This window comes from Cheilinus undulatus, linkage group 17 (assembly GCF_018320785.1).
Source record: "Cheilinus undulatus linkage group 17, ASM1832078v1, whole genome shotgun sequence".
NCBI classification, from domain to species: domain Eukaryota; kingdom Metazoa; phylum Chordata; class Actinopteri; order Labriformes; family Labridae; genus Cheilinus; species Cheilinus undulatus.
The window spans coordinates 23,094,580-23,119,754 of NC_054881.1; the positions used below are offsets into that span (position 1 = coordinate 23,094,580).

A 25,175-nucleotide genomic window follows, 5' to 3' on the forward strand; every position below is an offset into this window, starting at 1 on the left:
GACAGGAGACATTTGGAGGACAGTGTTGAAAACACATGGGAACAGACAGGTCTGTCCTCTGAATCAGACGGATTCTTCATTGAACCCAAGATATCAACATCAAAGATGACGAGCTGACATCCTTTGACATTTGAGGTTTGAAAGTGGTGAGAATAGGAAGTGACAGACAGGACAGGAGAATTGGAAATTTTTAGACTTTCTTTTCTGTATTACATGGGCACAGACAAATATATTTAAGCTCAAATTAAGCACAAAGATGGGGAAATGACTCTAATAGATTCAAAGAGTAATCTGAAGACAGACGGACACATTAAATGTACTGTGTGAACAAAGGTAATAATATATAATATAATATAATATAATAAAATAAGGTCTACAGGATGAGGTATTACTTTTCCTTGATATTAACCTGTGTGCACAGCCAAATGGGCATTCGATACCTCAGGATGAATGATGGACATGACAAAATTCAACAATGAAAAGCTGTTTTGTTTAGATTTGATTATACCTTCCAAGAAAACGGATTGTCGTCCTGGCAGAAGGAGTAAAATGTTAAACTTCTCTCACTCTCTCCCAGATTTCCTTCTCAATCCAATATGCTCTTAAATAAAGGCACAGAGCCCAAAGAGAAATCTTTAGAAATATATGTATTTATTGGGCTAAACCATGTCTCTCTCCCTAAATCCTGTTTTTTTTGTTTTAAAACCAAAATTCAACTAAAGAGAAGCCAAACATGAAAGCAGCACGGATGTTTTTATTCACAGAGAAATAACTGCATGTTGTTAGACATTTTGCGCAGCATGTCTACAGAGAAGGAACCTAAATGTGCTGCAGTGTTTAGTTTGATAAAAAACCTGCAGCCTCTTGGCACTGCCCATAAGATAGAGCACTCAGTCATGGACTGTCACATTAATATTGCAAACTTCCTCCTAGTCTACCTCTAAAACCCCAGAGGGGGGATTTAAGCTGCATTTTTCTTACAATAATTCTAAAATTTCCTTCACCTGAGAATTTGTGATGCTATAGTGCTGACCCGCTCTGCTATCTGTAACCCTGTGGGCCCACATGCGATTTATAGAAAAGCAGGACTGATGGCTTAAATATAGACACAAGGTTGAAAAAGTGGTTCTAACCTGTGCAGACTCTTCCTCCAGTCGCCTCTTCTCGTCCTCAGAGTCCACCAGTTTCTGTTTGGTCAGCAGTAACTCTTTATTCAAAGCGTCTGCCTTCTCCTCAGCCTGATACACACAAAAACACATATAAACCCACACATGCACCACGAATAACCCAATAATGGTCATTAAAAGTTACTCATGTCCTACTTTCTTCTTAAGTTTTCTCTTTGTCTTCTCTCTGTTCACAGTAAATCTAGTGACTGTGACTGTTTAAACAAAGGGTCAACAAAAATCAAGGCTCTTCCATGCATGCTTTTGTTGCTTTGACTCAGTTGTTGCACAACTGTTGCCACACACTCAACACCCTTGCTTAAGTGTTATTAAACAAGTGACAACACAGCATTGTCATAACCAGCTGTTAGAGGAAACAAAATCATAAAATTACACTCAAATATTCCTTCTATTGTCTTACGTTGTCGAGGTCTTTGCGCAGTGCTATCTTGCTGCTGACCAGTTCGTGTGCCAGGTCGTCATTCTCCTGCTCCAGACGCATGTTCGCCTCTTGCAACCGACGGTTCTCCCGCTGGAAGGAGGAAGAAAGAAAAGATTCAGAAGAGGAGCAGATAAAGAGGAAGACAGCAGGAGAGGGAAAGGTTAAAAAATGCCATCAAGTCAAAGAGAAAGAGAAATAGCAGGGAGGTGTACAGGACAACATGAAATTGAGGGGAAAAGAAAAGGAGTAAATTATGAATGAATAAGCATGTCTTCTTCCTGGTTTAGTAGCATGTAGAGTCATGCAGCAACCTAGAAAATAAGAATCTTTAAGAGTAAAAATTAACTACAACTAGATTAGAGCAAATTTAACAGTCAGAGTTTTTGTAATGTTTAACAGGACATAAACTATTTGCACATCCTTAACAGCAAAAGAGCCGTAGTAAAAACTGTCACTAGTTATTTTCCCTGAGATGACAAAAAGAAGAGTTCAGGAGTCTGAATATAAATCATATGGTCTTGGCAGTTTTATTTTTAAAAAGAAAGGTAAGAAATAGCACTACATTTCATTTTCAGTTAGAAGACAGTTGAGGTTTAATCATCTGTCTTACATGGAAACGGAGAGACAAGTCTATAATTTCAGAGTACACTCTTGTCATCAAATACTCTGCTCCCTTTTATTCTGTCAAAATGAAGCTCATATTCTGTATGCAGACAAGTCATTCCTAATGCTTTCTAAAACAAGACAAATGGAGCTGACTCTGATGCAAACTGACGTGCCTATCAACAATTCCATTCATTAAAAAGTGGCGAGGTACAAAGTTTGTTTTTCAAAACTGAAATAATCTAAAATATGCACCTGAAAATGATTTTTTTGTCCTATTGTTCAATTCTGGTGAGGTTGGAGGTGTAGCCTGAGTTTTCTGTCCTTAGCTGACAGGAGTGGCACCGAGAGTGGTCTTCTACTGTAGTCCATCTGCTTCAAGGTTTGATGCGTTATGCATTTAGAGATCTTTGGCCTACTTCTGTTGTTATAAGAGTGGTTACTTGAGTTGTTGTTGCCTTTCTTTAAACTTGAACCACTCTGTTCATACATCTCTGGCTTCTGCCATCAATGTATTTCAGTGCAGAAAACTGCTGCTTTCTGGATATTTTCTCTTTTTTTTCTCCACTCTCTAGAAACTAAGAGATGGTGGATTGTGCATGAAAAATCCAGAAGTTTGTGAAATACTCAGACCCGCCTGTCTGGCACCAAAAACAATGGCATGTTCTAGTAACTAAAACCACCTTTATTTCCCATTCTGATGCTTAGTTTGGACTTCAGCAGATAGTTTTGACCATGTCTGCATACATACATAATTATATTTACATATATTTTATAAAGTGATCGGTTAGTGTAGAGTTTATAAAAATCTTCTTTTGTAACATAATATAAAAAAGTCACAAGATGCCTCATGTATTTGCTTGTTAGAAACCACTTAAAAAGCAAACACAGAGGACGTCAGGTCACTGTAACTGATGATCTTCTTCTGTATACAGCCAGCCTGCTACCCTTGAGATGATCTATGTCATGTAGAATTAATGGCTTTTTTGAGTCATGCAGTTTCTCTTTTACAAACAAGGACTGTCAAGGTCTCAAATAAAAAACTGCTGTGAGGAAACTGTCACAGTATAGAAGCTGTTTAATGCTGTGTTAAAGTAACACAGGCTGGTCTTGGGAAAGATACACAGAATCATATAAATAAAGTAAATAAGAAATTAAGCAAAGGGAAAAAACAGAGATTTTATGCATGAAAAATGAAAGTCATGAAGGAAAATTGAGAATAACTGTGTCCTTATCATATAACATAAAAATTACTACATATAAAATGTAACAGGCTTGCCCTCTACACTTTTAAAAAGATATTGTGACCATACCCCTGCAATTAAAAAGGTTCGCTAAACATTGCACAAAAACACAGCAAAACATGTAGGAACACATTCAGATACAGATAAGTGTAAAACATGTGTATGTTAATATGTTTATGTTTAGGCATGTACACAATTGTATTTTTGCCCATAGTTGGGTTTCCATCCAATGTTTTGCAAAATTTAAGCAAATCTTTAAGAACTTTTGCCAAAGTAAATGCAAATTTATGGGGGTATCCATCTACTTGTGAAAAATAAGATGCAGGAGTTGAGCAAAAGGTGGCACCACTCAGTAGAAGAGGGTTCAACAATGCATTGCAATTAAGTCCATAAAGCCTATATCTTGGAAGCTAGTGAAGAGATAAAACAAAGGAAACAGAGTTTTAAACATTTTTTTCCAAAATGTATAGGTTCCCAAAAGAATCCCAGTAACAACTAAGACTGTTTTCATCTTTAGATGTCATGCTTTAATTCACTTCAGGTGTATGCACTTTCTTGTTATTGATATGTCAGCTTTTCTAACATTTCAAAGCAGTGTTAGGTGTAAAATACTACAGAGTAATCCGTTACTGTAATGACATTTGTCTGTAACGCAGTCTCACACGCCACTCCTACTAGCCCAGTTATCACATAACATTTATTTTAAAATAATTCTCATTACTTAAAATCCTTGAACTATGTGTAAAATGGGAGCACAGAGAAAACAAATGAAGTGTCCCATTTAATGCGTGCTCATGCAGCATTCACTGATTCAGGTTACTTACACCATAGCACTAGTCCATGGGAGAGGGAAACGACAAAGCTGCTCAAATGAAGACATTTTTAGAGGCTTGGAGATAAATTGTGCCCAGGTCAGAAAGAACTCTAGATCTGCCATTATCTCTGCATCAAACCTGTTCAAACACCTGCAAAGTCAGTGGCACAAAGCTAGCACCTAAAGACCCCTAGGGGCTCAAGATAACTGCATGATGCCAGCACTTATCAAGCTGCCAAAGCTGGATTTTTAACAACAGCAACAGGTAAGCGCAAAAGCTGAGATAAATAAGCTTTAAGCAGCATATAATGTGGAGGAAATGCTACTGAACCTTCAGAGGCTTGAGTAATGTTAATCACATTTTTTAGAAAGTAACTAGTAATGGGTAAAGGATTACTTTTTTGAGTAACTACCCCAACACTGCCTCCAAGCCTATCTTTTTATAACATTTCCCTTTTCCTCTAAATTTTGTAGCATTTACAGTCAGTTTTATAAGCAAAAATGAAAAATGGGAATGAAAACTGATGGGTGGAATCCTCACTTATGATATCTATGTGGTTAAAAATATACATGTTTTTTATGAACATATGAGTGCGCTTTTATCTCAGTGCATTCCTTCATTCATTAATTTATTCATTTACTTATTTATAAAACTCATACTTCACTTAAAAGTAAACTGTATGTATGAAAATAATCTTGAAATCAAGTAAAGTCTGATTAAAAAAATTATATAATCTTTTATCAACACAAAAGAGTTTCTGATTTACCAGATCATTACAACAAAATATTTTATGGATACTAAAAATGGTAGATCTTTTACAATATCAAAATAAATCATAATAAACTATGTCTATAACTTTAGTGTTAGTTAACCTGATGCAGACTTAAATTATGACTAATTGCAATGAACTCAGCTTAAGAACCCCAGCAGGGCAAGACAGATTATGTTTAACCTGATATCAATTTTATCTTAATATCATGGAGAAGGTCATGTAATTTTGTAATGCTTGTTTATAATTTGTGCTCATTTGTACCTCATATCTCTCAATAGGGGCCTCCTGTTGCTCCTGCTGCTCCCTTATCGTGTGGTACTCCTTCTCAAATTTCTTCAGCTTCTTCTGACTGATCTGTTGTGCAGAGAGAGAAGAAGAACAAATGTGAAATTGTGGACTATCATACTAACAATGCAACTGCAATTATACACATGATGAAAACACATAAACTAGTATGATCATATTTGGCGAGTGAAGTGGGTATGGCTGCCAGAGAATCTTTCTAATCCCTTGTAAACAAGGACACATGATTTATAATCTTTGCTGGACTTCCCTGTTGCTGATCTTAGTCCAGCATATGAGTGAAATGTTACAGAGCATATGAGGAGATTACAGGCCCAGCCTGCTACCAGTATCTTTGTCTGGAAAGCAGAATCATTTAGCAGTTAATGCTCAAAGTAGCCTGTACTGTCTTCCTTTGTAATCCAGCGCCATGATTTCAAATATAATACATTTACATTACAGAGAAATCAACAATATCTGCATTTTAGCTCATGTTACAAAAAAGAATCAAAAAGCTTTTCCCGGAAAGCATCAAACACACCAGTGAAATAAAAACCTGTCTTTGAACTATCAGAGATTCCGTTATGTATTATTTCATACTCATAGCAGTTTTTAAGTCTCTTACTTTAATTCTAAAGGAAACAGAAACATAATTTAGCACACAGCTTCAGTGTTTTACCCCGATCCAAACAGTATTTCTTTCAAAACCACACTCTTACAGTCACTGCCTACAGTTGCAGTCCTCACGCAAATACGTGCATGCGTACGTGCACATGCTGCTTTTAGTCAGTGTCATCAACAGGCCTTTTCACTTCCCAGCCCAAGCTTTACACTGGGCTTTTAAAAGAGACAGCCACCATGAAATGCAAACTGTGAGCCTGATCCTCTTCATAAGAGAGGCTAGCACTGGAACAAACTAAGAGCTATTGTCCATTCAGTGGATTTAAAGGTACAATATGTAGAAATTCTGCACTGACACGGCTACATTTATTACAAAAAATTATTTTCTTTGTCCAAGGCTGCCCATTAAGGGGGGGGGTCCTATAATCCTTTGTTGTAAACTTGATGAAAAAACAAGCCATACATGTAGTGGTGTTTTAATAATTACTAAGGCAAACCATAGTCTCTGTCTCTCCTCCACCTGCCTGTGTTTGTGAGCATGCTGCAAGACTGTATCGATCTTTTAGAACTCGTAAAAAAGGTTCAATGGTGCTCAAAAGCACGTTCTTTTGAGCACCATTGAACTACTTGTGTGACATCACTAACAAGAAACTTCCCGCAGAGGTAATGAAAACTTGTTCATGAGGAACTGCAAGGTAACTTTTGACAACAACAAATCACCAATGAAGAGACAGAGAGAGGAGGCAGAAAGCCTGTAGTAACTGAGAGCAGACGTAGATTTACAGCCTGTCTGTGGGGATGATAAGAAGGATGTCAGGTGTCAGTACAGTAACTAATTAGATACAGTACATTGTGAATTAACTGTTAATTTTGTGAAAAGCAGAGTAAAATATAGACAACAATGTATCAAAATGTTTAAATACAAAACCAATTATAAACAAGATTATATGAAATAAATCCAGCTGTAATGCAGCCTGCTCATGTTATCCATATATGTGATTAATCCCTTTTAGTTAATCACAAAGTCTGTAATTAATTAGATCTAATTGGTTGACAGCACTACTAAATATATACATATTTATCGAGTAGAGTTGCCAACAGTTTTCAGTCTGAGAATCTCTTAAGCCACTTTAAAGTCCTCCTCACCACTCTAAGAAATTTTTACCTTATGAGCACTCTTAAGGGCTACGATGCTTTCTGAATAACTTATTTTATCTTTGAGAAAAAATGTTTAGAAAACGCCATGATACTATGAATTTTTTTTCTATATTTCTGCACTAGGAACGACTTTTTTTGCTTAGGGAGCTTTTTGAGTATGACCCTGGGTTTGCTGCTTAGCTCCGTCCATTACTTTCCTGTCGTTTAGAAATGAGGACTCAATAAAAACTGCAAGCCACTAATTGTATTTACTTGAATCTTACAGAGGAGGTTAAAAGCGACCCTCTTGGTTAACACTATAAGCTACTTGCAAAGTATACTGACATTGCTTTGAGTCTTAACCAGGAAGTTCACTTTCAGCAGCTTTTCTCCCGTTTCTTTTTAAATACTGCATGTTTAATGAAGTCTACTTACAGCTACAGCATTAGTGTGCTGTTGTAACAACGTTTGGTCTCTTATTACAGTAAAATAGATTGAATATGGTGAAAAATATACCAGATAAGGAGGAAAATTAACCAATCATCAATGAGCTTGAATGGAAATTAAATTTTAACTTCTTATGACGATGCAAATACAAAATGCTTCTCTATCAAACAAATAAATCTATGGTTGAAAATATAACATTAGTATATGTGGACAGCCAAGTCTATGTGCCACAGATAGTGCTGGAAGTGTTACAGATCATGGTGTTGGATTGTCCTCTACTGGTTAATTGAAGTCACGATACCATTTCTAAAACAACCCAAGCGCTGTCTTCATCATTACGTTTTCTTTACTGGCCTAGTATTCGCTTCTATTATAAAAATACATGCAGAAACAAATATGTATGTGATATCGGCCTATTAATATCATCTGGCAGATTTATTGGTCGGGCTCCACTTGTTACCTAATGATGCTGGCAGAACTAGGACAGCATGACCCATATGTTGTCCCGTACTAAGTGTGTCTCTACGTGTGTGTTCATGTGCTTCCTTCAGTGTATTGGGTTGCACTTTCAGCTCTGTAAATGGGAGCCAGTGTGCAAGAAGAAAAAGAACAAGAGGTCATTTAGGGCAGGTGTTGCCTCATCGTTCTCCTTTGCTGTTATGTTTCATTCATTCCTGCTGTCTCTCACAGCCTTGACATACAGCTCGGTCTACAGTTACAAAACAGCAAATGCAGCTCTCTTATTAAAAGCAACAATTCAAATACATAAGATATTTTATATAACAAGTCGTGGATAAATTATAAATATGGAAAATGTGCTCTGCTGTAGTACAGGGCTATGGAGAAAAACTGCGTAACTGTACAAGATAGAAAACGACAATATGACATATGATGTAGGGATCATTCCAACTAGTTATCAAGAACCTGCACATATCCATGCTATGTATTTAAATTCATATGTGAATTTACATTTTTAGCTTGGAAGTCAAAAGATGGCAAACAAAAAGAACAAGGGGGCACAACAACAACAAACTAAGACATCATGAGACCCAGAGTTTGGGTTTCAAGTTTTGCTGCATGTTCAGAAAAGAATGTTTTAATCACTGAGATGTTTAGCACACCAACAGTGAAAAATTTTTTCCTCTCAAGATGACAATACCACAGTAACTTAAATGGACAATATTTAGTAACTGTAACTATTGTCTTTTTGTTAAATTTCATTTTTAATTTTTGTTTTTCCAAAGTAAATTTCCTTTGTATTATTTCTTTTACTGTTGGTTTATTAGTTCAGTTTAGTTTTATTATAATACCTAGTTTTAGTTAAGTATTTCTAAGTTCTAGTGTAATTTTGAGTTTTTTAGTAATATTGGATAGCTGTCAGGGGTGAAACACAAAAGGGCCAAAAAGAGAAAAGATCCCACAGTTTTGGAAATACATTGAAATAGGCTACTCCTTCCCTTTTTTTTTTTTTTTTTTTATATGATATTTGAACATAACTAAAGACCTAAAATTACCATCCTGACAAGTCTTCACTGATCAAATCAGGCTATTCTAAAGTCCACAGGCTTGGGTCGTTGGTTGAAAGGGTAAGGTGGTCCAACATATTTTCCTTAATGCCAGAGGTTAAAAAAATATAGTATTTTTGGAGATATGCATGAATACATGCTATTCACTTATGTGTGGACCCAAACTTGATATTACATCGCTTTCTGCATATTATGCAAATGAAATTTTTCTCTTATTTTCCTAAATATTAATGCAAATGACAGTCAGAGTATTTTTCAAGTCATCAGCCCTTAGAGCATAATTCAAATATTTTTGAACAAACTTCATAATGATAACTGTTTTTTTTTTTTAAATAAAAACCTCAAAATGCACTGTTCCACATTATTAAGCATGGCAGTTTTAAAGCATTTTATTGGTTGTAAAGAACTGAAAATGGTCAATTGTTGAATATGCAGTATTAGGAGGTCATATTTACTGAAATCAAAAGCTATTTTAATCAAAAACATCTTAAAAGGCAAAGTTCCATGTTAACATAGGAGCCCTTCTTTGATATCACCTTCACTATTCTTACATCCATTGAACTTGTGAGTTTTTGGAGAGTTTCTGCTTGAATTTCTTTGTAGGATGTCAGAATAGCCTCCCAGAGCTGCTGTTTTGATGTGAACTGCCTCCCACCTTCATAGATCTTTAGCTTGAGGATGCTCCAAAGGTTCTCAGTAGGGTTGAGGTCAGGGAAGGATGGGGGCCACACCATGAGTTTCTCTCCTTTTATGCCCATAGCAGCCAATGACACAGAGGTATTCTTTGCAGCATGAGATGGTGCATTGTCATGCATGAAGAAAATTTTGCTACAGAAGGAACTGCTCTTCTTTTTTTACCATGGAAGAAAGTGGTCAGTCAGAAACTCTATATCTTTGCCAAGGTCATTTTCACACCTACCAGCTCTCTCCTAATGCATCCGGCCCAAAACATGATTCCGCCACCTCCTTGCTGATGTCACAGCCTTGTTGGGACATGGTGGCCATCCACCAACCATCCACTACTCCTCTATCTGGACCATCCAAGGTTGCAGGGCACTCATCAGTCAACAAGACTGTTTGAAAATGAGTCTTCATGTATTTCTGGGCCCAGCAAGCCTCTGGAAGATCCTACACCTTGAGGGTGGTGGGACTCCAGAGGCACCAGCAGCTTTAAATACCTGTTTGCTGCTTTGTAATGGCATTTTAGCATCTGCTCTCTTAATCTGATGAATTTGTCTGTCAGAAACCTTCCTCATTATGCCTTTATCTGCACAAACCCTTCTGTGCTCTGAATCAGCCACAAATTTCTTCACAGTACGATGATCATGATTAATTTTTCATGAAATATCTAATGTTTTCATTTCTTGTCCAAGGCATTACACTATTTGACACTTTTCAGCAGCAGAGAGATCCTTTTTCTTATATTATTCTTATAATATATTATTCTTATATTATCTTATATTTTCCTATATTGCTTGAAACCTGTGGTCTGCTTAATAATATGAAATATGTGGAAAAGTGCATTTTGAGGTTTTTATTTTTAAAAAAATAATGGTTATCATTATGAAGTTTGTTCAAAAACATTTGAATTACACTCTAACGGCTGATGACTTGAAAAATACTGACTGTCATTTGCATTAATATTTAAGAAAATAAGAGAAAAATGTCATTTGCTTAATAATGTGGAAAGCAGTGTATTCCTGCATAAGTCCATAAGCCAGTGTCCCAGGGTAATGCTACACGATTTAAAAATAAGGTGCAATTGCAATTGAACTGGACAATTTTGTGTTATGCAACTGTGATGACAATATAACACATAAATCGTATCATGAATCATACTTGCTTTGTTATCAAAGAAAATGCGAAGAATAGTGACAGTTTTGTAGTGTGACTTTCTCACCTCAAAAAATGCAAATATTAATTGCATAAAAATATACAAAACCAGACATTTTTACAGCAATGTTTTCAGAATAACTTTATAATCTTTTAAAAAGTTCACTTGTTTTAAAAAATAAAGGTGCTTCTAAGCAAAAAATGCAGAAGTGGCACTATTGTAAACTTAAAAGGCCTTTCTGCAGGCATCTTTAACCTTTCAAGTACAACTTAATTCAAACACAATTACAGCCTTTTTTTTCAATTACATAATTGAATAGTCTGATATCACGATTGCAATAGCGATTAGATGTTTATCTAACATAAAATCTGGTAATGGCCTTTACATGATAAAGCATACTGGTTGATGCTCTTTACATGACAACCTGAGTAATCAGGCAAACCCACAAATCAGATTATGTTCGGTTTATTAGAGTGCATTTAACATACCTAATGTTTATTTCAGTCTGTTTCATAACAAGAAAGAAAACTCTTATAGAAGCTTTAATCTAACATAAAACTTTTCTGCCTTCCACTGAAAACAGACTCGCTAAAATCCCATCTGTTTCTACACTTAAGTTCTTACTTCACAATAGAAATAGAGGAAAAGCAGTTCACAGGGTCAAGGACCCCTGTTTTAGATCAAACCCCAGGTATATAAATAAAATCTATCAAATAATACAAGTGGAAAAATAATCCACTATCTAATCCTGCTTTAAAAAGCACTGTGAGATATCTGGCAGTGACTTTACACCTTGGCAAGAATAAGTTGGAGCATGTGGAAACTCAGAGATTTGCACTCCAATCAGAAGTCGCTATCATCAGTCAATGAGGGCATCAGTAATCTGTTCTGCTAATCCCCCTATAGTGGCGTCCAAGCTTCAGATTAGCTTACCTTCACTCTGATTTAATTCCCAGATCCAACACCACCGTTCTCACTGAGGTCAGTTTGTCAAATGACTTCTTGGAATTACTTTCTCTTGCCAAATTATGTGTTAAAATGATGTTATGCAGTAGATAATGGGTAAAAGCTTCTATGAGTGTGGGGTTTAATTTAAAAGGGGACAAAGAAGCCTTCAAAAGACAAAAACAGATCTTGTTGATAAGTATACACAGGAGTCAGAACAGGCTAAATTAAAGAAATGTGTTTTAAAGTGGTTTAGAAACCCACTTAAGAGGTCAAATAAGCACAAAGGCAGGGATTACCTTGAGAACATATAACTCTTAAATGAGGGCTCAAACAAGTCTGGTAGCCCCTGATTTAGTAGCAGCAGATTTTTCCCTGCTGGAAAACACGTTTGTGCATCTCTCTCTGCTGCCCATCTGTCTATCTGAGAACCAAAAAGCTTAAATCTCTCTCTCCATGCTGGCTCTTGTACAGAGTTTGTGCTAATAAACATCCCTGCCCAAAGTTACCTTCAAAGTCGGACCCTCCGAACTAGGCCAGATTGTTCAAAACAGGTCAGGACACAGGTGTGAGTGCCTGTGTTTACGAGACAGCAAGGGAACAGAGAGAGATGTGCACCTCCAAGATTTCTGTTGATCTGAAGTTTAAAAGTGACCCCTAGTGGCAATAAAGAGGCACTGCAAGATGTCAAAGTATCTACTCAATTTAAACCATTATATTCAATTTAGTTGTTTTTATGATTTCTTTTCCTCGATTATAAAATTACTTATTGAGGTTTTCTAAACACTCTTAAGGCAATTTTTTAGAGCAGGAACTTGACAACATCTTCCTTTGTTACTCAGAAATTTAGTTCATGGTCAACATTTTGAAATAACGATGGTGCTAAAAAAGTCTTCATGTGTTTACAGGAGATGCAAGGCTCAACTTACTATGTTTTGTATTGGAACTCAGAACTCACCTTCATGCTACAGGCCAGCTCCATCAGTTTCTTTGCATTCTCCTCAGAGCGATACCTTTTAGGAACCGGCACACGAAAGAATTTGAGGGCTCCCTCGAAGTCTGTTTGGATCAGATCATCTTTTGATGTCTGAAGGAAAAAGGACAAGGACACAGAAAAACCTTAGCCAAAATTTTACAAGCCAAAGACGGCTGGACAAGGATTTATTACAACACAATTAATAAAATCTTAGCAGAGGTAAGGACTGAGTTGTAATTGCTGATAGTATACTGCGTTTTAAGATAATACATTGGCAGATGTATTTTTAATTATTAAAAGCATTCCAGACATTTTTACTATCTTAAATAAGATGTTTATTTGGACCTGTCACATGAATGTGGCTTAAAGAAGTACAATGAGATATTTTTACCAACAAATCAGACAAACACACTTAGGACCTTCAAGTTTTTCAAGGCATTGAGACTATTTTTTGTTATCATGTAAACAAAAAAGGCTTGCGAGTTTAAAACAAGCAAACACACTTTTTTCTGACTAAAATCATTTTCAACAAAAAAAAAATGTTTGATTACAGCTCAGAAACAGCGAGGTTGGTTGTTTGTTTTCATGTGTATGTGTTAATGCACTGGTTCTTAACTGGTGGGTCAGGACCCAAAAGTGGGTCATGGAGCTGTTTCCAGTGGGTTGTGAAAATGTGCGGGGAATAAAGGGGGGGTTCATGAAGCTTGGAATGTTGGGGACTTCTATCTTTTTTTGGCAGCAGCAACTTTTGGAAAATTAGGTGGAACTGGTGAATAAATGTCAGTCATTTAGACACAGTTTTACCTTGTTTATCTTCTTTTCTTGGAATAAAAAAGCCGGCCAAGAAAATTAGCTAATTCCTTAAGAAATTTCCAAAGTTTCCATTCTATCTTAGGAAAATGAAGTAAAAATAAAGTGTATGCATACCTGTCTGTAACTAAATGCCTATTTGTTTTGTCCTGTTTCTTTTTTAATCATGTTTTGTTCCATTTAAGATCCAAACTGCAAAACTCATCACCAAATACATTGATGTGGTTGAAATTTTTTTGAAATTTGTTTGTTTGTTTATTAGTTTATTTGACAGGGGCCATGTAAAACAAAACTGTTAAGCCAGAGTTAGCTATAGAGCTAACTTATACCTGGAATTTCTCATAAGGATTGGTTCTGACGCCCAACCTGTTGAGAACTGCTGTATTAGTGAGTCATAGTATATGTGTGGGCTGACTTACCTTCAGAAGTGCCAAGGCTACATTGAAGATCACACTGATGCCCTAAAAAGTAAAAAAGAAACAATGACTATAAAGAATTAGTACATGCAAAGAGGATGTATGTGCACAAATGATACAAACTATAGTAGCCTGTGCTATGATGTATAATTTTGCCAGTGAAGACACCGAGAGTGTAACAGCACACAAAAGCTTTGGTTTGGTATGGTTTCCGCTTTGGAAATCACAGTTTAGAACATTTTTGATTCACAAAATGGAGGAAAACACATTACATTTCTTTTTCTTTATTGGGAGTTTGTTAATTGTCCTTTTACACATTGTCTAAAGTGTCGCATCAACAGTTCAGGTTCTAAGGCCTGCATAGGTTTCCTTTTCAAACTGATAAAAAATAAATACTGTAATCATAAATTATGAGTATTTAACTTTGCTGGAAAAACAAACAAATATACAACTCCAAACATTTGACTTATTCAAGTTTCTTGGCAAAAACTGGATTTTCCTTTCTTGATACTACATCTGCTGACATCATTATGACATTTTATTTACATTCACCTAATATTCATTTTACTGAGTAGACTGAGAACACATAGCTCAAAAATGTTTATCATGTCTTCTTATTGATACAGAAGTTATTAGTTTCTTTTGTTCAGACATAAGGTGAAAATAACAATAATAAGGTAAAAAACTAACATCATTATTTTCACCTTATGTCTGAACAAAAGAAACTAAAAGACTGAGAACACATTACACGATAACTGCAAGTGAGCTTGTTCAGTCAACTAGTTAACATATTCCCTGTTGATTTCAACACTGGATGAACAATGGATGACCTTTTCTTGGATGATCTGGTCAGATGAGGAAAATAACAGTCCTGCAACCGCTGATGTCAATTCTCCAGACAGGCATTTTTTTTTTTCATTTTTTTTTTTTTTACCTGAAGATAGTCAAGTGTATTAGATTTTGGTTAAAATTGGTTCACAATGCTTATATGCTAAGAGTTTATGTTCCCCTTTCCTTTACGAGAGCTGATGTATCTTTGTGATCAAGTGATGTGTGTTGCTCTCCTTTCAGTCCACGTGGGAACTCAGATTGAAGCACTTTCTTATCCTGGTTGGGAACTCAGATTGAAGCACTTTCTTATCCTGGTAAGTCCTGTACCAAAAAGGTTTGGTACAAATACATGTACCTTTGCACTCCTAAGAAACACAGTTCTCAATAATGCTTAAGAAAAGTTTAACAATTTATAGAACTAAAAAGAGAACCATGTAAACTACATGGAGTACACAATAAGAGCTATTATTTTAGTACTGTAAATACAGCTTCCTTCCTTTCTTTTCTTTCTTTCATTCTCTCTCTCTTTATTTATTTCTTTCCCATATTGCATTTTGAATTTTCATACTATCTCCTACTCATCCTCACCAACTGCTGTCAGACTTCATGGGAAGGAGCTGAAAATGTAAATCTTAAGTTCTCTCCATAAATTTCTCCAAAAATTTCTCAGTTTGGCTCTTCTTCTTAAAGCTATGTAGAGACACTGTAGTTATCTTTGCCTGAACCGCTGTGAAGATGTGAATCTACTCTTTATTTAGAAGTAATGTTTGTGATCTGTAATGCATTGTCCTCCTGTATATTAAAGTCTATGAGTTTCCCAGTCTTGAGCATTCTCCCAGTTCCTTCTGATGTGATTTATCATTATAACATCATTGCTTAATGCATCACCATGATAAGGATATTATTCAGGCTATGAATAAGACGTTGTTTTTCCCAGAAATATTTTTTGTCTCATCGGACATGAAATCCTTCGCTAAGTTTTTTATGTCTTGCAGTGGAAAAAAGTTTTATTGGCTTTGGATGAACAGACAACTCCTGAAGAGAGATTATCCTTCCAAACTCACCGTACTTTATGCTTCAAACTTCACACTTTGTCATTTCATATTTGGAGTGCTTTAGTGATGTGTAGTTAGTAACATCTGGAGGCATCCAATAATAGGTCACAATAAAAATGATACATGTCAGCTCAGTTTGGAGCTTCACTGAAGAGGATTTTCTTGTATGAAAGCCCTGGAAGGACCTTAATCCACAAATAAAATTCTACTTTTTTTTCCTGTGAAAACAAATTAATTTAGCTTGTTCTATTATAAGCTAATTCACCTCATTCTCTCTCAAGAGAAACACTGGTTTCACATTTAACAGCATATAGCTTTGTTATGATTCTGTCTTGTATTACATACCTCACACAGTAGCAGGTCAATGATATGGAAGACCATATAGAGAGGGAACTTGGCTGTGAAAAGGGTGAGGAACCACTGAGAGGCGTACATGTGAGCCTCCAGACCCACATTTAGGAAATGGGTGTATAGGTCTGGTATATATTCCTGTTTTTGAAGGAGAGAGGGAGGAAAATGGATGAAAAGAATCACAGGGAGAGCAAGCATTGAAAAAGGAAAATTAAGGTTATTTGTGACTGAATCAAGCCAAAAATGCTTTAGTGTGTGGTAAAAAAAAAAAAAAAAAGCACTTCTGGTGAGCAAATGAAACTCAAATACCTGCATGAGTCTCTCAAGCTGGAAGAACTTGCAGTGCAGATCTTCAAAGTTCTGCTTGAAAAGGTCCCTGAGGCCATAATCAAACATGATCTTGACAAGGACACTGAAAGCTTGCTCTTCAGGCATCTATAGAAGAAACCAAGTCATATGAGAATGAGTACTGAAGTTTAAGTTCTAAGTTTCTGATTGGGCTAATTTATCAGTCTTCCTGTACGAATACCTATTACATAACCACCAAGCCCAGGGGTGTCCAAACCTTTTTTCATTCAGGGCCACATCCAGAAAAATCTAAGGATGACTGGGCCACTTTGATATACCTCACCTTTAGTGTATAAAAGTAGACAAAAACAATTCAATGTAGGTTAAGGTATGCTTAGTGTTTTCATAATGCTTCAAGACAAAATCGGCCTACATCACAGCTTTTCATTAATGGCTGACCAGGCAAAAAGCCAGTCATGTCTGGGGATTTTTAGGTGGCCAGTCAGATTTCAGGGGGATTTATGGCCCTGGTCAGGATGAGAACTATTTTCAAATCAGCAGAGAGGAGAGATGCTGATGGCTCATCTTCAGCTTTAAAGGCAAAACAAGAACAAACTGCACAACGCTGTGAAACTTTGAAGAAGCGTTGGTGCAATTAACTAATTAATCACAATTATTCAAACATGTATTGATAATATAAGAAGGTACAGGTAAATTTAATAATAGTAGCAATAGTAACCTCACCCTAGCTCTGCTTCCCCCACCCTTTTGCTAAAGCTGGGACTGTTGCAGGTGGCAGTGCTGTTTGGCCTGTGATGGCCATGTAGTAGGGTAGGTAAGAAAGAGAATGACTCCGTGTCAGCATGGTTAGCATGAGAGCTAGTACGGAGGGGGGTGGCTATAGGACGCTGCAGATCAGTCGGCACAGTTGACTTGAGGAGGCGAATAGTAAGGATTTAACTAGGTTTAGGGACTTCTTTACTGAGCACTTATTCTTTCTGTAGAGCACAGGTATCTTGCTTTTGCTTCAAATGAAACAATCTGAAATAATGTGCTCCTGAAGTACATTGGAATTTTTAACAAGCCGTTTAAACAGCAGCTTTTAAATCATAAATTACATTTTTTACGTGTACTTATTTTGGTAGATGCAGACAGGTACAGGAGGAAAGGAAAGTATGAGAGCTGATGGAACACTTATTAGTTTAACTCATACTGTTGATCTTTGCAACGCGTACAAGGGCCACTCTAATAAATAAAAAAATAAAGAGCATCTGTAAACTTTTAAGAAAAAATGTCACATATTCACAACAAACCAAACTCAGATTTTCTAAAATTAAAGTAGTAGAAATGGGATTCTTTGTTAGACAACCTTACATCTTCTCAGTTTATCCATTTTTAGGACATTATTAATCCACTAGGGGGCAGTGTTATCCTTTGCCTGAACCATGGGCAGGGGGTGGCAGATGAACAGGGACATGTAATGCATTATTTATAAAAAATAAAATGTCAGTATCCCACAGATGCCACCTTGCACGTGAATTCTTCCTAAAACAGTTTCTTTGCGGTAACAGATCATACTCTTCACTGAACACACGAAAAGAAATCCTAAAGAAGCCAGGCCAATCCTCCCACATTGCAGACTGTCATAGAAGATACCAATGTCAAATGAAAACAAAACAGTCCCTCTGAGCTCTTGAAAATTGTTTGAAAAGCAGGATTTTTTTTTGCTGATATGTGGACTCACGTGCAGCAGCAGCACAGCAGCCAGGAAGGATTGTCCCTGGCAGTAGCCAATCTCCTCGTCGTAAACAGAGTAGGCCTGGAGGAGAGGACAGAGACACTCAGAGTTAGAAAATATGTCTCACTGGAAACTGGTGCTTGTCAAGCTGCTTTAAAGTTAATATTTCATTCTTAGTGTTTTATTTATGGTTTCAGTCATTCATACTTTACTGTAATTCTTGTGCTTATGTGTTCCCTGAAACTCTTTATTCAGGTTTTGGTAAGTGCAATACAAACAAACTTTATCATACAGTCACCTTATAAATCAGATAGATTCAAATAAAGATCATTAAAGCCACATGTAGATGTAAGTTTGATTTCTTGACAAAATTAAAGAATAAATTGTAGTATGAAAGAGATTAACAGCTGCTGAGGAACCAGAATAAGATAAAAATGGGTGTTAGAGATTGTATGAGAAAAAAAAGATCAAAAACATCAATGCAAGAAAGAAATTACTTAAAGTATTCATAAAAGCATATGAAGATAACCCCTATAAAAAGGTTATCTCAAAACTATATTTGAACCTACAATCACTTGAAGAAAATACATTTATTCCTGAATCAAGGTGGGAAAAAGATATCAAAATGATCATTTTACAAGGACAATGGGAAGAACCAGCTCTCTAGAGAATTTTCTTTGAAGATTGTAATGCAATATTTCTGTATACCTTAACAAGAGAAAGCCTACTAAAATCAGACAGATCGTTGCAAGTGTTGAAGAAACAAAGAGGTGAACCACTTCTACATATTTTGGATTCGCCCTGCTGTGGTCCCATTTTGCCCAGGTCTTGTTACTTGACTTGAGAAGTCTTTTGAAAAGTACACTCCAAGTGGTTTATTTACTGAACATTAAATATGTTTGACATATTGAGGGAGAAAAGCTGTTTAAAAGTGACACAATCATGCACAAGCAGAAGAAAAAGAAGACTAGAAAAGCACTCGGAGAGCACAGACCTCCACCATTAGCCCTATTTCCTAATAGTGACGAATCCTTTAAAAAATTCCTGATCCAGATGGTGATCCGGATCACTCCCAAAATCTAATCACTTCTCCCTTATGCCATTTCTGAAATTTCCTGAAAATTTAATCAAAATCAGTCCATAACTTTTTGGGTAATGCTGCTAACAAACTAACAAACAAACTAACAAACAAACTAACAAACAAACCCTGCCGATCACATAACCTCCTTGGCGGAGGTTAAAATACTTTAACTTATCATCTTCTAATGCAACACTGAAGTCTATTAACAGATAAATGCTCTCCAGAAAGCTCCGCACATTCAGTGCACAGCGATTTCTGTATGTCTGCTCGTCTTATCAAAAACAATGGATAGGCCACATTTAAAACTTTGATCATATGACAGACTACTAAAATGCAGCGGTTAAATTGTGCTCAGGTCTATTAACGCAGTGATTAGGACAGGTTGGACAAGGTTTGAGTAGGGTCGCACCGGAATTTTTGGACCTGATCTGAGCTCTAATAGAGGCCTTTGTGAGCTGTTGGGGTTTGTCAAGCTGCAGTGAAAGTGCAGTGGAGTGATTTTTGTTTTTTTGTTGTTGTTGTGATTGCGATGTGGGCATGCCCACTGTTCACATCCCAGGACAAGTGATGTTACTCACATGATTTCATGCACGTCATGTTGCTGCTTCTGTGTTGTTAGATGGAAACCAAAGGTGTCTGTTTTTGCTTTTACTTGACCAATCTCAATAAAACTTGTTAGAAGACTGACCACTATGCATGCAGTCTGTTGCAAGGAAAGTGTTTACTCAGTCAGAGTGACCGTCAGGTTCTTAGTCACACATTTTATTAAGGCCTCATCCTTAGATTACTCAGTTTGGCCAGGTAACCAGCTTTTAGAAGAGTCGTGGTGATGCCAGACCTCTTACATTTCAGAATTATGGAGACCACTGTACTCTTGGGAACCTTCAGTGCAGCATAATTTTTTGTAGCCTTCCATCGGTTCTTTGCTTTGCAACAATCTTGTCTCTGAGCTCTGCATGCAGTTCCTGGGGTCTGAATACTTATTTCAATGTAATATTTCAGTGTTTTATTTTTAGTAAATTTGAAAAAATTCTCTTTTCACTTTGTCATGAGGGGGTACTGACAGTAGATTAGTGGGTATAAAATGAGTTTAAATGACTGTAGCATCAGGCTGCAACATAACAAAATTGGAAAGTGACTGAACACTTTCTGAATGTGCCGTATAATTTGCAAGGAATGGATTACTTGTCCATATGGTCACTGGAGTATTCAAAAACATAAATTACTGGCATTGCCCATCATTTGTTGGTAACAGGAGCACGGACCTTTCCTTGTGAGTTCGAAAAACAGCCTAAAGCAAGGTAAGTAGTACTAGTAAATACTGAATAGGCTTTGTGACAGTCGGAGAGAAAGATGCCCTTAAGCCTGAAGCTTCCCTGGAAGCTAAATACAGCTTTAAATTTAACAGAAAACACTAAAGAGGGGTTGAGGAATGACTTACATGAAGCCTAAAAAATCCTGCTGTCTTCAAATCATTGTATGAGTCAAATACAAGCATATAAATATTTAGTTTTTGAACTAACTGTAGAATTGTTTGGATATAGAACACTTAAACTGTGATGTACCATCTGCTGAGAGAAATATCTGCCGTATTGTCCAATTATAGAAACCTAAATATGTGTTACTTTTGTTAACTAAATGTCTTTAAACATGCTTGTATTATGAAGTGGCCCTTCACTTGTGTAAATGGAGAATGGTGGATGGAATTGGGCTTGTAAAATGTTTTTCTCGTCGACTGACTATTCAAAGTACTTTTAACACTGCAGGTCACACTTACCCATTCACACCACATTCACACACTGATGGCAAATGCTGCTATATACAGGTGCATTTTAAATATGTGAATATCATGAAAATAATAGCATATATTGTAAAATTCATCACAAACAAAGTGAAATATTTCATTTTTTTGTTGTTTAAATCTTAATGATTACTGCTTGAAGCTCTCAAAAACAGATCTCAAAATATTAGAATCTAAAAAAAAACAATCAAACAAGGATTTGTAACACAGAAATGTTGACCTTATGGAAAATTCTGCCCATCCATACACTCAGTACTTGGTTGGAGCTCCTTTTGCACAAGTTACTGCATCTATGCGACATAGCATGGAGCCAATCAGTCTGCGTCAGTGTTTGGTTGTTATGAAGCCCAGGTTGCTCTGATAGAAGCCTTCAGCTCTGTACTGTTGAGTCTCGTGTCCTCATCTTTCTCTTGACATTTCCCCAGAGATTCTTTATGGGGCTCAGGTCAGGCCAGTTGGCTGGCCAGTCAAGCAGAGTAATATCATGGTAGCAAACCTGATAACACTGGGTTCCAAGAACCCTGGATTCTGTGCCTCTTAGGTCTTCATCCAGACTCTGGGACCTTCATTTCCAAATGAAATGCTAAACTTACTTTCATCTGAAAACAGGACGTTGGACAACTGAGCAACGGTCCAGTTCTTTTTCTCCTTAGCCCAGGTGAGACGCTTATGGCGTCTGTAGTTCAGAGGGGCTCTGCACTAGGAACACAACACTTGTAGTCCATCTCCTGGACCCATCCGTGTGTGTTGGCTCTTGATAGACTGACTTTAGGCTCAGTCCACTCCTTGTGAAACTCCCCAAAGTTCTTGAATCGGCTTTGTTTGACAATCCTCTAAAGGCTGAGCTCATCCCTGTTGCTTGTGCTCCTTTTCTTACCACACTTTTCCTTTCCAGTCAACTTTCCATGAATATGCTTTGATACAGCCTCTGAGAACAGCCTGGCCTTTCACCGATGACCTTCTGTGGCTTACCCCTCCTTGTGGGGTGTAAATGATCGTCTTCTGGACAACTGTCAAGTCAGCAGTCTTTCCTATGATTGTGGTCATGTGTAATGAACCAGAGTGACAGAATGAAGGCTCAGAAAAGCTTTGCAGGTGTTTGGAGCTAATTATCTGATTGTTTCTTGTTTAAGGGCTGAAATAACTGACAAGAAACTGGACTTTTCCACAATATTCCAATATGTGAGATACATTTTATTGTGAGCTGTAAGCTCTATTATGATTAAAACAAAAAAGGGAAAATATTTCACTTTATATGTGATAAATCTAGAGTATAAGAGTTTCACTTCTTGAGTTAAATGATGGGAAAACCTGAACTTTTTCATGATATTCTTATTTTTTGAGATGCACCTGCTGAGTGTCCAATAGAATGAGCTAATCCCATTATATGCATCTATACACATTAATATGCCACTGACTCGGCAAAGGGAGCAATATCTTGCCCAAGGACACATCAACATTTGACTGCAGGAGCAAGAGATCAAACCCTCAACCTTCTGGTTGACAGGTGACAGACTCTACCTAATGAGTCACAGCTGCCTCCAATGATGTGTCAGAAAAGGAGTGGGAAAAAAAAATAGATGTAGACGTGGAGTGTAGGGAAGGTAGAAAGAAAGAAAACATGAAGAGAGACAAACGAAAAGGAAAAATAAAATGTCAGGGTTGGAGAGGCATGTTGGTACAGGTGAAGTCGAGTAAATATGAAGGGAATGAGAGAATTTGGAAAAGGGCTGTAGTGGCCTAGTGAGCTACAAACACAAATAATGAGGAAAAAGTCAGCTGGACAAAGTGCAGATCAATCCACACATACAGGAAAATGGGGGGCCCACTGAATAATTCAAACACACCTGAGGAGGTGCTTGTCTGGGAGGAGATGGATGCCCTCACCTGAGCTATACATAATGAATGTAATAAAGAAAAATCTGCAAACAAACTGCAGCCTGACTGCTCATATGTGTGTATGTCTCCACTGTAAAGGCACGTGTCCATCCTCATGAGAAAGAAAACTCTGCCACATCACGATCGATAAGTATTTAGCGACAAGTTCCTAGGTTTGTGTAAAAGTGTGTGGGCAGCAGTGCGTGTTTGTCAGCTGTGTAGAATTATCGAAGGGTGTGTGGGATTTTTTCGATCTCAAACCTGTTGCTTTTCTTGACAGGCGATGGTGCTTATGAACTCACTGAACCACCCAGAAACAAAGTGGCTGTTGAGTTAATTAATGATCAGTGGCCTTTAGCTGTGACAGCTCTCACTACTGCTCCACTAACTTTATCATCAGACCTACTGTACAGGCGGTCATTAGCACGCTAATTACACTGAGTTAAAGGGAAATGTGACTCTGCAGCACATGCAGATTACTATTATTTCAAGAGGTTCTAGCACTGAGCTTTTCTGTTTACAACACCAAACTGTTTTTCTCTAAATGGTACAAATGAAGGCAGTTAAAACATCTTTTGATTGAGCTTGTTTTTTTATTACTTCTGGCTCCAGACTTTTAATACATACATTAATTATTTAATATAATCAGACTGAAGTTAATACTGCTGATAGTATGTGACCTGCAAAAGCAATTACAATCCTCAGAAAGGAGACTCAATTTCTATAGTTATTTTATATGCCCTCATTTCTGATTTTTATTCATGTTTATTCATTTTACTCTCAGTGCCGAAACTAAAAGTGTTAGAAATTGTAGCACCCTCATAAAAAAACTATTTATAATTTAACGAAATTTACAAATATATGTAACGCTTTCAGCATAATTTATCATACTAAGAACTTAATTTTTAAACTCAAATGCTTAATAAATAAGCTAAACAGCTGATTCAAGCCACTTCTCCACTGCTTTGAACAGAATATGTGGAAGTTAAGTATATTTTACTTACTGTTTTTTTCCGAATGTTTTAGTTGCATTTAGTCCATGCATTTAGTGTTTCATAAAGAATTTTACAAAAACAATTACATTTCTAATTTCTTGCAATAAAATGAAAATATACTAGACATCAAAGTTGTTGTTATTGGATAACTCAGATTTTTATGGCAAAGATTTTGCCATTTTTGTTTAATTCTATATCTAAAACTGACTTGAGGGTCACTTTCAGTGAGAAAGGAGGCTGCATGTATCCCCTGGGCCACCAGTTGCTAAACTCTGGTTTAGCCGCAGCTTTCAGTAGTTCTGTGAAAGTGTTGTTGTTTTCTGAATCATATAGGTAGTAGTTAAACTCTGTTTTGATCAAATAGTGCTCTAGCTCTCAAAAAAGCAGTACTTGTCCCCACAACAAACGGAAGCGAAGAGGAGCACTGCTGAGCTCTCTGTCACAGTCTGAGACCAACTTCTAACAATGAGAAGACACCAGCCATTATGCGAGTATGTATGTGGAATGGGCCGTTTACTTGACTAAACCCTGCCATGATCACATATTTAAACTAGAAGAGCACTCAGAGAGCGCGGACCTCCGCCATCAGCCCTATCTTCCAATAGTGAAGAATCCTTTAAAAACATTACTGGATCCAGAAAGTGATCCGGATGACTCCCAAAATCTAATTGGCCGATTACTCCCTCCCCGGTGGGGTGGAGACACGGTGAGGCAAAGCATTGGCTTCGCTACGTGTGGACTGCCATGGCGGAAGCACCCATGGTCTCACTAGACAACTGGAAGTCATGGCAGAGGGTGAACATCCCTCTATTCCTCCCAGCGTTGTGAGTATTCTTGCTACAATTCGCTGTCTTTCTCTCTGTTATGCTCCGACTCATCTCCTTGACCAGGAGTATGTCCTTCAAAGTCTATAAAGTCCAAAACTTTGAATAAGTTACTCATGTCCGCTATCTCCTGGTGTAAAGTGATAACAGCACAGACCTCTGCCATTAGCCCTATCTCCCAATAGCACAAAATCCTTTAAAAAATTCCTGGATCCAGACAGTGATCCGGATCACTCCCAAAATCTTATCAGTTCTTCCTTATGCCATTTCTGACATTTCCTGAAAATTTCATCAAAA

At 37.0% G+C, this 25,175-nt stretch overlaps 1 protein-coding gene across 2 annotated transcripts in view; it reads right to left on the reverse strand.

Annotated features, from left to right (window-relative positions):
- The window catches only part of LOC121525010 (rab GTPase-activating protein 1), a 127,509-nt gene that overhangs the window by 18,140 nt on the left and 84,194 nt on the right, over nt 1–25,175 (reverse strand). For both annotated transcript variants that reach the window (XM_041810695.1, XM_041810694.1), the window contains 8 exons: nt 18,306–18,380; nt 16,583–16,708; nt 16,268–16,411; nt 14,040–14,081; nt 12,793–12,921; nt 5,304–5,396; nt 1,588–1,698; nt 1,134–1,238 (listed from right to left, as the gene is read on the reverse strand). In XM_041810695.1, the coding sequence (XP_041666629.1) occupies nt 1,134–1,238; nt 1,588–1,698; nt 5,304–5,396; nt 12,793–12,921; nt 14,040–14,081; nt 16,268–16,411; nt 16,583–16,708; nt 18,306–18,380 (825 nt within the window). The remainder of the gene's footprint in view (nt 1–1,133; nt 1,239–1,587; nt 1,699–5,303; nt 5,397–12,792; nt 12,922–14,039; nt 14,082–16,267; nt 16,412–16,582; nt 16,709–18,305; nt 18,381–25,175) is intronic.